The following is a 16,092-nucleotide window of genomic DNA, read 5'->3' as shown; positions in this document are numbered from 1 at the left end:
ATGTGCGTCTTTCTCTAAAGTTACATCATGACTCTATTTCTATAATCCTATCTAATCATCAAAACCATAGATCAAAGGTTCATTTTTTTCTGTTTTATGCAAAACGTCTATAAGGGGTACCAAAAGCTAATCTTCTGACGTATTTTGTGACAGTTTTCTGAAAGTCTGATTTTGATCTATATATTGCTTTGTATAAATATATAGAGTTTATTTTTAAATAAACTCATTTATAGGTAGTTCTGTATTCCAGAGTTTCTAAGGAATACGAAAAGCACATAAGCACACAGTACATGTAGTGAACAAAAGTATTTGTGAAATTTTTGTCAAAATAGTTCCTCAAATGGAAAGCCCAAACTGTGTGCTCTAAATGCCCTTAAGTGTAAGTGGAGAACATATCCTGATACATGCACTTATTTGTTTTACAATTTGGCATAAGATTGAACTGCTGTTAAAATGTGGGGAAATGTAAGGGATCACTTGAATTGTCATATTCTTGTATTTCATTTCACTATACTCAGATATTTCCCCCTGTGGCCCCTGTATACATAAATGTTTTATATGGTTCTTACTTCATTTTAGTTTATTTTTTAAAATGTTATAACAGTGACTTTACTATTGTACATATGCATTAGTCATAAAATGGAATGCAGTGTGCCACAAAAAGGAAGGAGGGGCATTATGAATGAGTAATGATTATGTAGTAGTTAGAATATAAGTTCTTGAAATAGTGCGTTGACATTCTTCTAAAAATAATTTGAAGAAATTAGCTAGATTTGTGTGTAATTGGGATATTTTTTCAGCATAGTAAAACTCTGAAATAAAATGTCAGTGGCCTACCACAATAATAAAATTAGATCAGTACCACAAAAGTCTTATATGTACAAAATCTTTATATGTCAATGGTGGGGAATGTGTGACTCTCCATATATTGCCGAGTGACAACTCCTTTAGTCCTAGCAAGCATAATCCTTGATGAGAGATGTTGGAACCTGCAACAGGTTCCCTACTACAAGCAGTTATACATTGTTATGAAATTTGAACCTAAGATTCTATTGAAGTGTAGACTCAACTGTTACTATTATTGGTAAGAACTCATCTTTAAGCTGGTATGCAGAATATTTACAACACTGTTTTCAATTCATTCCATTTTTGTTGTTCCATAGGTGGATCTACTAACAGGTTTAGCAATTGAAGAAGCTTGTTATGCTCAGGTATGAAATTAAAATTATCCCTCCTCAGTGCCCTCCAACCCTTCCACACACTTACCTTCCATGTTTGAATATTGGTAATATGCAGATTGTAATTTCATCACCTAGTATCAAACTGAAATAGTTGACAGTTCAGTTCTGATGATGGGCAGTTATGAATGTCTGCTCTGAGCAGTTCATGTACCTCACTTGTTAGATGAGAACATTATTCATTTACTGTCCAATTGTGCGTGTGTGTATACATGCATACACACACTTAGAAGTGGGACTTAATTCCAGATAAATATGTACACATTTACAGTGTTCGAGCGCTCATGTTGAAATGAACAACTGTTCTCATGACTCAGTAAAGTAACTTAAGAATAAGACCTCAGCCTACTTCTGTGTGTGATGCCAGCATTATTTAGAAATGCAGACTTCATAGTACAAACATCTCTATTTCTAAACTACTTACAAACCCTCTAAAGTACAAGGTCAATTTGTAATCACTTAGACCTTTGTAATGGTCCTCCTCACCATTGTACTTTTTCCCCATTGAAATTTTATCAAGTAACAGTTATTCTGTTGTGTTTTCACTTGGATCTGCAGCAGCATTGTGGGTACTGAGGCAATTCTTTCACCCCAAGAATGTCTGGGACGTTTTGAAGACTTAATATTTCCAAAGATTTTAATACCCAGAATGCTTTTGCTGCAGAGTTCTAGACCATAGACAGATTCTTCACTATATTCTGAAATGTTTCAGGATAAAGGGAGGGAGGTGGGCTTTTTCTCTGTTCCTGATTGAATCATACTATTCTGTCTGACACTCAGTTGTGGTTGGTTTACTTGATTAAGAGAAGTTTATTCGGAATTGAATCTGTAAAGATCTATCCATTGCTATTCAGTTCTTGTATGAGTATTTAATTTTCCTGCAAGGCCAGGATTAGGAAACAACACCACTTCATAATTTGTATTCTTGTGACAAAATTAATAGTTATATATGTACATTCTTCATGGAGAGACTGTCAGTTCAGAAAGAACATAATATGAAACACTGCTCTCAGTTTTATCCCTCTGCTGATAATTAGCAAAACTTTGACTATGGAACAGCATGATTGATTTACAACAGCTGCAAGCATTTTGTAACCATGGCTCAGCTTACACTTTTTCTTATTTTTCTGTTCACCCATACCTTTGGGTGATATTTGCCTAGAAATGTAACTAATTTACAATAAATATTTTCTTCATTGTAGACTATTCCAACAAAAGACAGAATTGAAGGTCTTCTTGCTTTTAAAGAGAAAAGACCACCTCGCTACAAAGGAGAGTAAGAAAAACGTATGTCTTTCAAAATACAAATGAAATAAAGAGACTTCTGGAAGGACTTTTTAGCTTACTTTTTGCCTCAGAATGTGGACTAATGCAACCATGGAAGTAAATGTAACTACCCATAGATTGATATTTATAATGTATATGTACTGAAGGCTTTTCTGTGAAATTGCAAGGTCATTGAGTTCTACAGCATTTTATTCCACATCGTTGAATTGTATATCAATTAAATATATACATTCCTAAAGAGACTAAACAGTGTAGGTATTCTGCTGTTGGAACAAAATAATTCTGCACATCAGACACTGTAGATAGTATTGAATAAATTAATCAGTAGATCAGCAAGTACTTTTTAATTCTATCTGAATATGTAAATGTATGAAGTTGTCCAAATTGATAAAGGAATAACAGGGAGTATATTTATATACTCTGTTGAAACAACTGTACAGCTTGCATAATTGTAAAGAGTTATTCAGCATATTAATTGTACTATGCTTCCATCATAGGATTTTAATTATAAAATAAACACTGATCTTAGATTTTTTTTGTTGGGATTATTTGTATGCAGCATGAAGATTATGAATTGCGCTATTATTGTACCTAATGGCACATGAGTTTTTTTATTTTGTGTGTGTGTGTGTGTACACACACACACATACACAGAGAGTCTACTTTTACAGCAACAACAAGTAATTAGCTAAATCGAAGAATGAATGTAAAATAAAAAATAGAACCATAAATTCTTATTTAAAAAATATATTACGAAAGCCAATTTAGGAATAAATCAGATAGTGTTACCCTACATAATAAAAGAAAGAACATTTTGGCTTATAAACCTGACCATTTCAGTTAAGAATGTATATGAGTCTTAGTAATTAATTCAGAAGTAATAATAGGGAGCCCTAGCACCTAATGTTATACATGTCCAGAAATTGCTCATAACATTTGCTGCAGTTGTGTTGTCTATGAAAACACAGCCCTCCATTAGAAGGCAAATAAACTGAACTTGCTGTGAAGAAAGTGACATTGCCAGCCATGAGTCCTACACTCCTGATTGCCACAAAAAAGGAGTTCACTGGTGCTGCAGGAGAAGCAACATCTGTCTGCTTGGAATTCTTGCAACATTAAAAGGAGCTGCACTCTGCTGAGGAGGTAAGAAGCAGCATTGTTTTTTCTTTTGTTTTAATTTACAGTTCAGGGATGCAGACAAAGCTTATTTACTTTTTTAAATCAATACCCTCCTTTTTAAAAAAAATTAAAGAGAATGATGGGAGAAAAATTTGCTATTATAACTAAATAAAAGTTGCAGTTCAGAAAACATTACTTTTCTAGGCAGCTGAAATTAATAAAAGATCACATGACTATTGCTAGTCCTTGCTTTTATCAAGGAAATAAAAGGGACTCATAAGGACTCTTCTGCTCCTAACTTAATAAAGACAAGATTACCATTCTGTCTTCTGTGCAAGCCCCTTCCATCTAAAACATTAGGACACACTTCTTACCTGGATTCATTTTTTGCTTTTTAACCTCATCTGCAGCTTCCAAGCATTGGTTTAAAATTGAGATTCTTTGCCTGCCTGTTTAATATAAAAATATTGACGATGCCCAACTTCTTGTGCCTTTTTTTGTCCCAAAGCCCTTTGGCTGTTAACCTAAGATGGATGCTAATCTTTGAAGAGAAACTTATTCTATACACTGTATGAACTAGAATGAGATTTCATTTATGAATGCAGCGTATACCAAATTTTTCACATATTCTGTTATGTAGCATTGTCTGTTATCATGGCAAAACCATATGTAATTTTGTATGTTGCCTGTCAATAATAAATAAAAGAATGGATCAAAATGAAATAAAAACTCATTAAATTTAACATTCCACTTTTTGATTAAAATGCTTCAGTGGACTTATCACTATGCTAGCTGACTGACCATTTTATCCATTATAACTTTAGAAGGAAAAAAAGTCTCCAAAAATATTAAAATGCTATTTTCATTGTGTAAGATGGAATCTTTAATAAAGTCATGACTTCTGTTAAGTATACTTAAGTGTACAGACTTGTCAGACTAAGTATATCTGGTATATAAAAATAACAGAAATTATAATAATTGCATGTTGAATGTTGTTCATCAGAATTGTTTATAATGGAATACAAAAATATTTCTACTAAACTGAAATATTTAGTCATATTTTGATCTCTTTTGTTTTAAAATTAGCCTGATATAAGAAAATTATTTATACATATCTCATTTTTTTCCCTTCACAAAAAAAAGTCTTATGTTGCTATTTATTTGCAGGTCCTTTATCTTGGAACTGTTAAATTGGTTAGTGCTGGTATCTAAATTGAAATGAATTCCAGGGGAAAGATTATTCAGAAATATCACAGTATGTCCACACTAGGCAATAATTTCTCCTATGTTACTCCCTTATTTTTCTTAATTTGTGTTGATGAATCAGTTGCCAGAAAGAAGGGGAATAAATTGTCCATTGCCACAAAACTCATGTTAAACTGAAGATTCAGTACAAAATCCTATTGTGCTGATTCCATTTGCACCCACCATGCTAACCTCAAACCAAACTAGTTTCTCAATTACCTTAAGCTTTTGGGGGAGGAGGAAGAATAAGACAGGAGAAAAAAATTTCAATTCTGAGACCGTGTGCAATCAAAGGGATTTACTGTCAGGACCAGAAATATTGGAACAAGTATAACTGTTTTAGCATTTGGCCTTTGTACACCACCACATTGAAGCTGAAAGGAAACACACTCAGATGGGAGCAAAGTCAGGACTTTCAGCTGTAATTCACGGGGTTTGACAAAAGTGGGGCACTAACCATTCAGGAAGTACAGCCAGTGGCATACACACACCCCTGTCATTGGTGGCTTGTAAGTAATGGAACAAATGGCTTTCAAGCAGCTTCATGGCCAGATGTGGCCTGTTTCCTGGGTACCCCATGACCAATCAAGCAGATAAAAGGCCTGGAGGGGTTCTGAGTGTTACATTTGCATTTGGTAGCTGTTCACTGGAACTCTCAACATGAGGTCCAAAGAAGTGTCCATGTGAGTGAAGGAGGCCATCATTAGCCTGAGAAAACATAATAAACCCATCAGAGAGATAGCAAAAACATTGGGAGTGGCCAATACAACAGTTTGGAACATCCTGAAAAAGAAGGAATTAACTGGCAAGCTCAGCATCAGCAAAAGGCCTGGAAGACCACGGAAGACAACTAAAGTGGATGACCGCAGAATTCTGCTCTTGGTGAAGAGGAACCCTTTCACAACAGATAGCCAGGTCAAGGACACTCTTGAGGTAGGCATGTCATTGTCAACATCTACAGTCAAGAGACGGCTTTATAAATGTAAATACAGAGGCTTCACAACAAGGTGCAAACCACTGGTAACGCTCAAGAACAGAAAGGCCAGATTAGACTTTGCCAGCAAACACCTAAAAAACCCTGCCCAGTTCTGGAATAAGATTCTTTGGACTGATGAAACCATGATTAACTTGCACCAGAATGATGGGAAGAGAAAAGTACGGAGAAGGAAAGGAACAGCTCATGATCCAAAGCATACCACATCATCTGTCAAACATGGTGGAGGCAGTGTTATGGCATGGGCATGTATGGCTGCCAATGGAACCAGGTCACTGGTGTTTATTGATGACCTGACTGCTGATAAAAGCAGCAGGATGAATTCTAAAGTGTATAGGGCTATACTTTCTGCTCAGATTCAGCCAAATGCTGCCAAACTGATAGGATGCCGCTTCATATTGCAGATGGATAATGACCCAAAACATACAGCAAAAGCTACCCAAGAGTTTCTCAAGGGAAAGAAGTGGGATGTTCTTCAGTGGCCAAGTCAGTCTGATCTCAACCCTATAGAGAATGCTTTTCACTTACTGAAGACAAAACTGAAGGCAGAAAGACCCACAAACAAGCAGCAGCTGAAGTCAGCTGCAATAAAGGCCTGGCAAAGCATCTCAAGGGAGGAAACTCAGCATTTGGTCATGTCCGTGGGTTCCAGACCTCAGGCAGTCACTGACTGCAAAGGATTTTCATCCAGGTATTAAAGGTGATCTTTTTGTTTGTAATGATGTTGGTTTGTTCCATTACTTATGAGCCACCAACAGTGGGGGTATGAGTATGCCACTGGCTGTACTTCCTGAATGTTAGTGCCCCACTTTTGTCAAACCCCTTGAATGACAGTTGAAAGTCCTGACGTTGTCCCATCTGGGTGTGTTTCCTTTCATCTTCAATGTGGTGTACAGAGGCCAAATGCCAAAACAGTTATCCTTGTTCCAATATTTCTGATCCTGATGTATACTCATTCAAAACAATCCAAACCATTATCTCTTGCTGAAGTGAATATCTAATTAATTTAGTATCTTAAATGCATTATAAAGATTAATTATCTCAAGTAGAACCCAAATATATTAACCATTAACTTTTCTAATTGCAGTGCTACAGTGTGATATGTAGAACATAATCTTTGGAGATCCTGTAGCTTGGTTTGAAGCATGGTGGCTTGTCAAAATGTAGTCACTAGATGAGTTACATATCTGGATTTATTGCTTTCCATAGTTGCCAAGAGAATGTGCTACGACCTCTTAACTCATTTCCTTATATTTATTTGTTTTTTTTTTATGTCACTTTGAAAGAACAAATAAGTAGAAATGTAATTTGCTATGAGAAAGTTGGATTGAAAGCAAGACATCATAGTGCTATTTGGTATTATTGGAAAATAAGGATCCTTGATCTTTTATGGGATTTCATGCTCATATTTTAGTTGATGTTCTATTTACAGAATTCCTCTTACTGATGTGTTGAGCAAAACTATGTAAATTTACATATATAGTTTGTACACCAAGTTACAGAAAAAAAATTGCAAAGGAAATGGACTATGTTCTATAGCTAAAACAAGCCAAAGAGAAACAAAATTACTATCCAAAATCAGCTATTTTTTTAATAAGGAAGATTAGTCAAAGTATGTCTGGAAATTTTAGAGGACACAGGTACAGGTCACCCAGCACCTTCTCTGACAGTGGCAATCCCAGATGTCCATAAGGAGTCAAGTGACAAAAATATTTACCAAACAAATGTATTTTTCGTGAGAAAGAGCCTTTCATGAGGGTCTTGAATATAACTGGAAACCCCACTTTACATTTTGCAATTCTATTTGGACTCAGGAGGAATGAATGAATATACACGTGTGTGTGTGTGTTTATCAAATTTTATCACCGCCCATCTCTCTCCCAAGGAGGGACTCTGGGCAGTTTACAATAAAATAGAATTAAAAACCAAAACAGTTATAAATACAATAAAGATAAGAATGTAATGGAATCAAGATGGGCGAGAGTTCTTTATCAGACCATGAGTATAGTAGGCCTATCAGAAGTCACACTAGGGCGCTAGCAATCCCCAAGTTCCCCCTTCCATTCCAGGCCTGCTGGCAAAACCAGGTCTTCAATCTTTTTCGAAAGTCCAGGAGAGAGGTAACCTGTCTCACCTTTGGGGAAGGATGTTCCAAAGGGTGGGAGCTACCGCAGAGAAGGCATGCTTCCAAGACCCCTCTAGGTGGAATTCTTTTACAGATGGGGTCTGTAACATGCCCTCCCTGCATGACTGGGTGGGGCGGATCGATGTAATCAGGACAAGATGGTTCCTCAGATATCCTGTTCCTATGCTATGTAGGGCTTTAAAGGTAATAACCAACACCTTGAATTGGACCCGGAAGCAGACTGGGACCCAGCGCAGCTCACACAACAAAGGTGTTACATATGCAAACCTTGGCACACCCAGGATCGCCCGCGCGGCTGCATTCTGGACAAGTTGAAGCTTCCAGATACTCTTCAAGGGTAACCCCACGTAGAGCACGTTACAGTAGTCTATATGGGAAATGACCAGGGCATGAGTGACTGTTTGAAGGGCCTCTTGGTCCAGGAAAGGTTATAACTGGTGCACAACACGAAGTTGTGCAAAGGCCCTCCTGGCCACAACTGCCACCTGTTCCTCAAGCAGGAGTCGTGAGTCAAGGAGGACCCACAAGTTATGCACTGGGTCTGTTTGGGGCAGTGCAATCCCATCCAGCACTAAAGATGACAATTTCCCAGAACCCGAGGTGCCGTTAATCCACAGCCACTCCATCTTACTAGGGTTCAGTCAAAGCCTGTTGTTCCCCATCCAGACCCCCACAGCCCCCAGGCACCTGGAGAGGGTGGTCACAGCATCATGTACTTCACCCGGGATAATTGAATATCATCAGCACATTGATAATACCTCATCCCATGGTGACAGGTGATCTCAGCCAGAGGTTTCATGTAGATGTTAAATAGGAGAGGAGAGAGAACCAAACCCTATGGCACCCCACAAAGAAGGGGCTGCGGGCTGGATCTCTCACTCCCTATCAGCACTGATTGGGACCGGCCCTGGAGGAAGGAGGTGAACCAGCGCAAGACTACGCTGCCCACCCCCAACTTCCTAAGCCGACCCAAAAGGATACCGTGGTCAATGGTATTGAAAGCTGCTGAGAGGTCAAGAAGAGCCAGGATGGATACACTCCCTTCATCCCGCTCCCGCAGAGATCATCCATAAGCGCGACCAATGCCGTTTCCGTGCCATAACTATATATAGTCCCATAAACTAACTAACTCTCTCTCTCTCTCTATCTCTCTCTCTCTATATGGTTTAAAAAGGAAAATAAAAACTAATACAAACTAATATAAAGAAGAAAAAAAGAAAGAGAAAGCCAGATGTGCAAGAAAGGAAAAGAGAAAAAAGAAAGAAGTGGCTTTTGATCTTCTTTACAGCAGTTATAAGTACAATTATTTATTTAATTTTTTATTACTCAAATTTAGCCACCGCCCATCTCCCCCAGAAGAGGGACTCTGGGCGGTTTACAATAAAATCCCACATAAAACATAAACATTAAAATCACATAAAACAATTATGATAAAACAATAAATAAAATCCAAGAGAGAGATAAAATCCAGGCTGGTGGGAGGGACCCTAGGGTGTGAGCCATCCCCAAGGATGGTTATTCACTTTCCCGCTCCAGGCGAGACGGCAGAACCAGGTCTTCAGGGCCTTCCGGAAGGTCAGGAGTGAAGGGGCCTGCCTCACCTCTGGGGGCAAGATATTCCAGAGAGCGGGGGCCACCACAGAGAAGGCCCGCTTCCTGGACCCCGCCAGATGAAGACCCTGTCTCTTATGGACAGGGTCCGTAACATGCCCTCTCTGGATGATCGGATGGGGCGGGCCGATGTAATGGGGATGAGACGGTCCCTCAGGTAACCTGGCCCCATGCCATGTAGGGCTTTAAAGGTAATAACCAACACCTTGAATTGGACCCGGAAGCAAACTGGCACCCAGTGCAGCTCACGCAGCAACGGTGTTATATGTGCCCACCTTGGTGCACCAAAAATAGCCCACGCGGCTGCATTCTGGACCAGCTGAAGCTTCCGGATACTCTACCGGATACTACACAAAATTATAAATTTACCTCCTACTCTAAAGTTACATCATGACTCTCTTCTTTCTATAATCTATCCTGTCTAATTGTAATGATTGCCTTATCCCAACGAATTCAGTCTCACCAGGGGTTAGTGAATAAAACTGATTTATTGAAAGCATAGTATGCAAATACGAAGAAAGCTGAGAATAAGCAAAAGCGCGCCAAATACAAACTAAAAACCCTCGCCTCCAAGCCGATCCCGCCCCCACCCCAACATCGCAACCTCCCAGCATTTGCAAGCGTCACACATCTGCCTGGGAAAGTAACCTTGAATACATGTCATAACCCAAACACACATTCCTTCAGGGCAGTACAGAGATAACACCCTGGCAGGGCTGGAATTCCCCACCCCGCAGATGATAGACACGGATCAGAAACATGACATGCGAAACGTTATGATGTATGCAAACCATTGGAATGATGAACATGACATATCGCCCCCCTTAAAGAAACTAAACGAAATCACGGAGCAGGTTTATCGGGATAAGCAGCGTGGAAATCGGCAACCAGAATAGGGGAGTGAACATCGTGGGCAGCAACCCACTCAGGATGGGGGAAATGCTTCCAGCGAACCAGGTATTGTAAGACAGAACGACATCGTCGGGAATCCAAGATTTCTCTGACTTCGAAGTGTTGCTGACCAGGGGAAGGAGGTTGTGGATGCCAGCGGGCTGATTCGTTGAAAGACTTAAGGAGGCTGCAATGAAACACAGGGTGCAAGCGTTTAAGATTTGCAGGCAAATCCAATTTAAAAGTAACAGGATTAATTTGAGTAACAATAGGAAAAGGACCAATAAATTTAGGTGCCAACTTTTTTGAAGGTTGTGTAGACTTGATGAATTTGGTGGAAAGATACACTTTATCACCCACTCGGAAAGGTGGTGAGGTGGACCATTTGGAATCTGCATGCCGTTTATAAGTGGCTTGGGCATCGGTAAGCGCCTGTTGTATTGTTGGCCAGGCAGCTGCCAGACGTGCAGCCCAATCAGCAGGTGAAGAGGGAGGGGATGTTGGCTGAGGCAGTTCTGGGATCGGGACAAAGTCACGGCCAAAAACGGTATGGAATGGCACCTGTCCAGTGCTTTGATGAACGGCATTGTTGTAGGCAACTTCAGCAAATGGTAGGAGGTCAACCCAATCATCTTGCTGATAATTGACAAAAGCACGCAAATATTGTTCAAGTGTAGAATTGACCGCCTCCGTATTTCCGTCAGTCTCCGGGTGCGACGCAGTTGACAATGCCTGGTTAGTACCCAGTAATTTCATAAATTCCCGCCAAAACTTGGACGTGAATTGTGTGCCCCTGTCCGTCACCAAGCGGGCGGGGCATCCGTGAATTTTGTACACGTGTACAATGAAGAGGCGGGCCAGCTGTTGCGCAGATGGGATGGAGGTACATGGGATGAAATGGGCTTGTTTAGAGAAAAAATCTTTTACCACCCAAATAACAGTTTTCCTCTGGCTAGGAGGTAAATCAACGATGAAGTCCATAGAGATCTCCTCCCAGGGGCAGGAAGGATTAGCCACCGGTTGTAACAAACCCTGGGGCTTTCCTACTTTTCGTTTAGAAGCAGCACATACTGGGCAGGAACTGACGTATTCTTTGATGTCGCGCCTGAGCGTTGGCCACCAGAACTGGCGCCTAATCAGATGAAGGGTCTTCCCAAACCCAAAATGCCCAGCCACTCTGTCATCATGGGATTGTTTGGGGCTCTGTCCAGAGAGTACCCACTACATCTGGCACCGTACTGGCATCCTGAGGCTGGCGCGAAAGTGCGTCAACCAGGAAGTTGGTTTTCCCAGGTATAAATTTCAGTTTAAAGTCAAAACGACTAAAGAATTGAGCCCACCTAATTTGTTTTGGGCTCAGTTTACGAGACGCAGTCAGTGCCTCCAGGTTTTTATGATTAGTCCAAACCTTGAAAGGGTGGGTAGCCCCCTCCAATAAGTGACACGAGCTTTCCAAAGCAGCTTTAACAGCAAAAGCCTCTTTCTCCCAAATGTGCCATCTCCTTTCTGTCTCTGAAAATTTACGGGAGAGGTAGGCACACGGCTTTAACTGTCCCAGGTTGTCCTTTTGCATTAACAGAGCTCCAATTGAGAAATCAGAAGCGTCCACCTGCACCACAAATGGTTTGTCAGGATCAGGATGCTGCAGAATGGGTTCGGACGTAAACAGTTGTTTAAGGGTCTCAAAAGCCTTCTGGCATGCAGGTGTCCATTTTAGCAGCGCTCCCGGATTTTTCACCCTCCGTGTATCTCCCAAACCTTTAGTTTTGAGTAACTCAGTGAGGGGTAGCGCTATTTCTGCGAACCCCTGGATGAAGGGACGATAAAAATTCGCGAATCCAAGGAGACTTTGTAGCTGCCTACGCGTGCGTGGCGGCTCCCATGCCAAAATGGCTTCAGTTTTAGAGGGATCCATTTCAATTCCCTTATCGGAAATCCTATAGCCCAGATAATCAATTTGCGATTTATGAAATGCACATTTAGACAGTTTAGCATACAATTCCGCCTTTCTCAGTTTGCTCAGTACTTGTCTGACTAGATATACATGTTCTTCCATCGTTTCAGTATATATTAAAACATCATCTAAATACACCAACACCCCTTTAAATAGGTGGTCATGCAAGACCTCATTGATCAGTTGCATAAAAACTCCTGGCGCTCCCGCCAATCCAAATGGTAGAACTTTATATTGAAAAGCACCCAAAGGACAATTAAACACAGTTTTCCATTCATCCCCCTCGTATGCGAATACAGAAATACGCCTCCCTCAAGTCCAGCTTAGAGAATATTTTCCCCTTTGCCAGATGTGTTAGCATATCTTTTATCAGGGGCAAAGGATATTTATTTAATATCAATACTGCATTGAGTCCACAGAAATCTGTACACAGTCTCAAAGTGCCATCCTTCTTTGGTCGAAACAATACAGGTGCGCCTACTGGAGAGCTGGCTGGTTCAATGAAACCCCTAGCTAGATTTTTGTCAATGAACTCTCGTAGTGTTGCCAGCTCCTTCTGGGTCATGGAATAAATCTTAGGACTAGGCAATTTCACATTGGGAACAAATTCTATGGCACAGTCAGTTTTGCGATGAGGCGGCAGCCGGTCCGCCTCTTTTTCACCAAACACATCTGCAAAGTCCTGGTATTGCTCCAGCAGCCCTTCCAGCGGCTCGAGGACTTGCAGAGAAGTGGTTGCTGCCCGTCCCACCTCGTTGTCGTCTAGTTGATCTTTAGCAGGGGCTTTATAAAATCCATATGTGAACGTCACTGTTCGATGCACCCAGTTTATGGAGGGATTTTGCCGTACAAACCAGGGCATTCCTAAGATGACCAAAGGTCCCCCTACCGGTGCCACAATAAATGGTAATTTTTCCCAATGGCTGCCCATTTGCAAAGCAACCATCCCAGTAGAGTGGGTAACTGGTTCCCCCCTGCCATGGTCCCGTCCAACTGGGTAAAGATCATCGGCCGCTTTAAAGGGAACGTGGATAACCCCAACGCAGTAACCACGTCGGGGTGCATCAAGGACTGTAAACACCCCGAATCAATCATGGCCCACAGTTCTATAGTTCGGGTGCTGGACCCCAACTTCACCCTAATGGTCAGGGTAGGGAAATCCCCACTCACTGAAACATGGTTGCGCCCATCTTCTTCTTCTTCCACCTGCCCCACGGCGCCCTTCAAAGCAGGTGGCTGGCGTTTCCCACCGGCTCCTCGGTCTCCTGTCCCCTCTCTTCTTCAAAGAAGGGGATGCCTTCAGGTTCTGCCTCGGCCAGGGCGGCTTTCATCTTCCTTGGTAGGGATGGCGATTTCCCAGCCGGTTTAACTGGGCGATCCTCGGCTCGTCTTTTTGGGCACGCCGCCGCTCGGTGCCCTTCCTTCCCGCAGCGCAGACATTGCCCCTTGGCAAAGCGACGCTCCCTCTCCTCTTCCCATGAACGCTGGCTGGGTCGTCCTGAAGAGGTCGGAGCGCGGGCGCTTTTGATTGTTTTGCCTTGCTTTACCGCCTTGCGATGTGCGACGGTTTCCAGAGTGTTTTCAGCACTGCCCGCTAGTTGAATCCACCCATACAAAGTCTTTGGGTCATCACGCCCCAGAGCCCACTGAAGGACCTCAGTTTCTAGCCCATCTTTAAACAGCTCTACTAGGGTAGACTGGGACCAATCCTCAACTTTTCTGGCCAGTGCTTTGAATTCTAAAGCGTAGTCTGCCACTGAAAGTGACCCTTGGGCAAGATTCTTCAGAGCCCGTTTCGCCCTTTCTTGTGCCAGAGGGTCCTCAAAGTGTTGTTTTAGCATCCACAGAAACTCCTTGAAGTCTTCTAGCTCTGGGGCCTCTGCTTGACACAGCTGGACGTACCAATCCGCCGCCCTCCCCTTCAGCCTATTTGCAATGGCATTGATTTTCCCCCTCTCGGAGCGGAAGCTCTGCTCCCAGTCCTCCATGTAGCTATTAGCATTGGTAATGAAGAAAGACAGCTTCGTAGGGTCGCCATCAAACTTCACCGGAAAGCGGGGGGTCTCGCCACCTCCAGATGTTCGGCTTTTCCAGTAACGTCTAGGATCCTCCTCCCTTTCGCTGACTGTCGGAACCGAGTCCGACCTCTTCCCCGCAGGGATGGGGGTGGTGACTCAGGGTTGGCGCTCTGATGCCTAGCGCCCCTTCGTCTTCCCTCAGCCGACCCCGACTCCCTATGGCTTTCCTTTAGCATCACTGCCAAAGACTCCAACTTCTCCTCTAAAGCCTTCATTCGCACGGGGGTGACCGATTCTTCGGCCGCACCAGTTACCACTACCACTGTGGGTGACAACGGAGGTCCTGGTTTCCGGACCTCTTGGGCGTCCCCTACAGCGGAGTCCTCGTCCTCGTCCCCCGTTCTATATTCGGCCCCTGACGTACCCATCGTTTCCGACGTTACCAGCTGCTCGCCAGGTTGTAGACCCAGCTGTTCTTGGCATGCTGCCCTCTCCGCGCGGGCGCTCCGGGCCACCCTCACTGCTGTGGTGTCCGGCTCCTCTTCAATCCACTCGGCTTCTCGTAGTACAGACATCACTAGCGCTCCCCGTCACAGGTAACCTGGCTAGGGGCTAGTGGGGTAAATTTTTTGATGATTCTCAGCTTTATGTAATGATTGCCTTATCCCAACAAATTCAGTCTCACCAGGGGTTAGTGAATAAAACTGATTTATTGAAAGCATAGTATGCAAATACGAAGAAAGCTGAGAATAAGCAAAAGCGCGCCAAATACAAACTAAAAACCCTCGCCTCCAAGCCGATCCCGCCCCCACCCCAACATCGCAACCTCCCAGCATTTGCAAGCGTCACACATCTGCCTGGGAAAGTAACCTTGAATACATGTCATAACCCAAACACACATTCCTTCAGGGCAGTACAGAGATAACACCCTGGCAGGGCTGGAATTCCCCACCCCGCAGATGATAGACACGGATCAGAAACATGACATGCGAAACATTACGATGTATGCAAACCATTGGAACGATGAACATGACACTAATCATCAAAACCATAAAAGTTCAGTTTTATTTTTGTTTTACGCAAAAAGTCTATTCCAGTCAGCAATAAACACAGATAGTGTCTTTTCTCTGATCAAAGAAGCTGATTTGGACATCTCAGCAAGTTCCATCATCTTCACCACCCAATCCTTCCATCTTTGTGCATACAATAATTTCGCTGCAGTTATCATATACAAAAGCAAAGCTCCATGACTTTTTTCCAGCTGTTTGTCCATCAATCCCAAAAGAAAAACCTCTAGTCTCAATTTTATATTAACCTTTAAAATCCTCTGAAACAGTATATGTATTTGAATCCAAATTTTCTACCATTCTTACACATCCACCAAGCATAATAAAATGTCCCTTCTTGTTGTTCACAAGGTCTCAGGAGGATTCTTGTTGTTATAATGATTCCAGGAAGAAGACTCCAAATTTTGCAATTCTGGTGCTCAGTTAAGTACCAGATGTTTTTCAGTTACTTATGAACATGCTTTTTTGGGGGAATTGCTCCTAGTTCATTTAAGGTATTTGAACTATATTGGTATTTGCATT

The 16,092-nt window shown here is 42.1% G+C and overlaps 1 protein-coding gene across 4 annotated transcripts in view; it reads left to right on the top strand.

Moving 5' to 3' along the window:
• AUH (AU RNA binding methylglutaconyl-CoA hydratase) overlaps window positions 1-16,092 on the top strand; it is a 59,585-nt gene that overhangs the window by 42,806 nt on the left and 687 nt on the right. For 2 of the 4 annotated variants that reach the window (XR_010067329.1, XR_010067330.1), the window contains exons 9-11: window positions 1,164-1,211; window positions 2,441-2,514; window positions 3,494-3,668. Coding sequence is in view for 1 of the 4 variants with exons in the window: in XM_063295251.1 (XP_063151321.1) it covers window positions 1,164-1,211; window positions 2,441-2,514; window positions 3,494-3,515 (144 nt within the window). In the remaining 3 variants the exon portion in view is untranslated. Of the gene's footprint in view, window positions 1-1,163; window positions 1,212-2,440; window positions 3,131-3,183; window positions 4,558-16,092 lie in introns of those variants that run through there. The other 2 variants (XR_010067331.1, XM_063295251.1) reach the window with 2 other exon arrangements.

The sequence above is a fragment of the Candoia aspera genome, chromosome 2 (assembly GCF_035149785.1).
Source record: "Candoia aspera isolate rCanAsp1 chromosome 2, rCanAsp1.hap2, whole genome shotgun sequence".
Taxonomy (NCBI): Eukaryota; Metazoa; Chordata; class Lepidosauria; order Squamata; family Boidae; genus Candoia; species Candoia aspera.
Note: the sequence above shows the minus strand (reverse complement) of the source record. Positions and strands in the feature narration are given on the sequence as shown.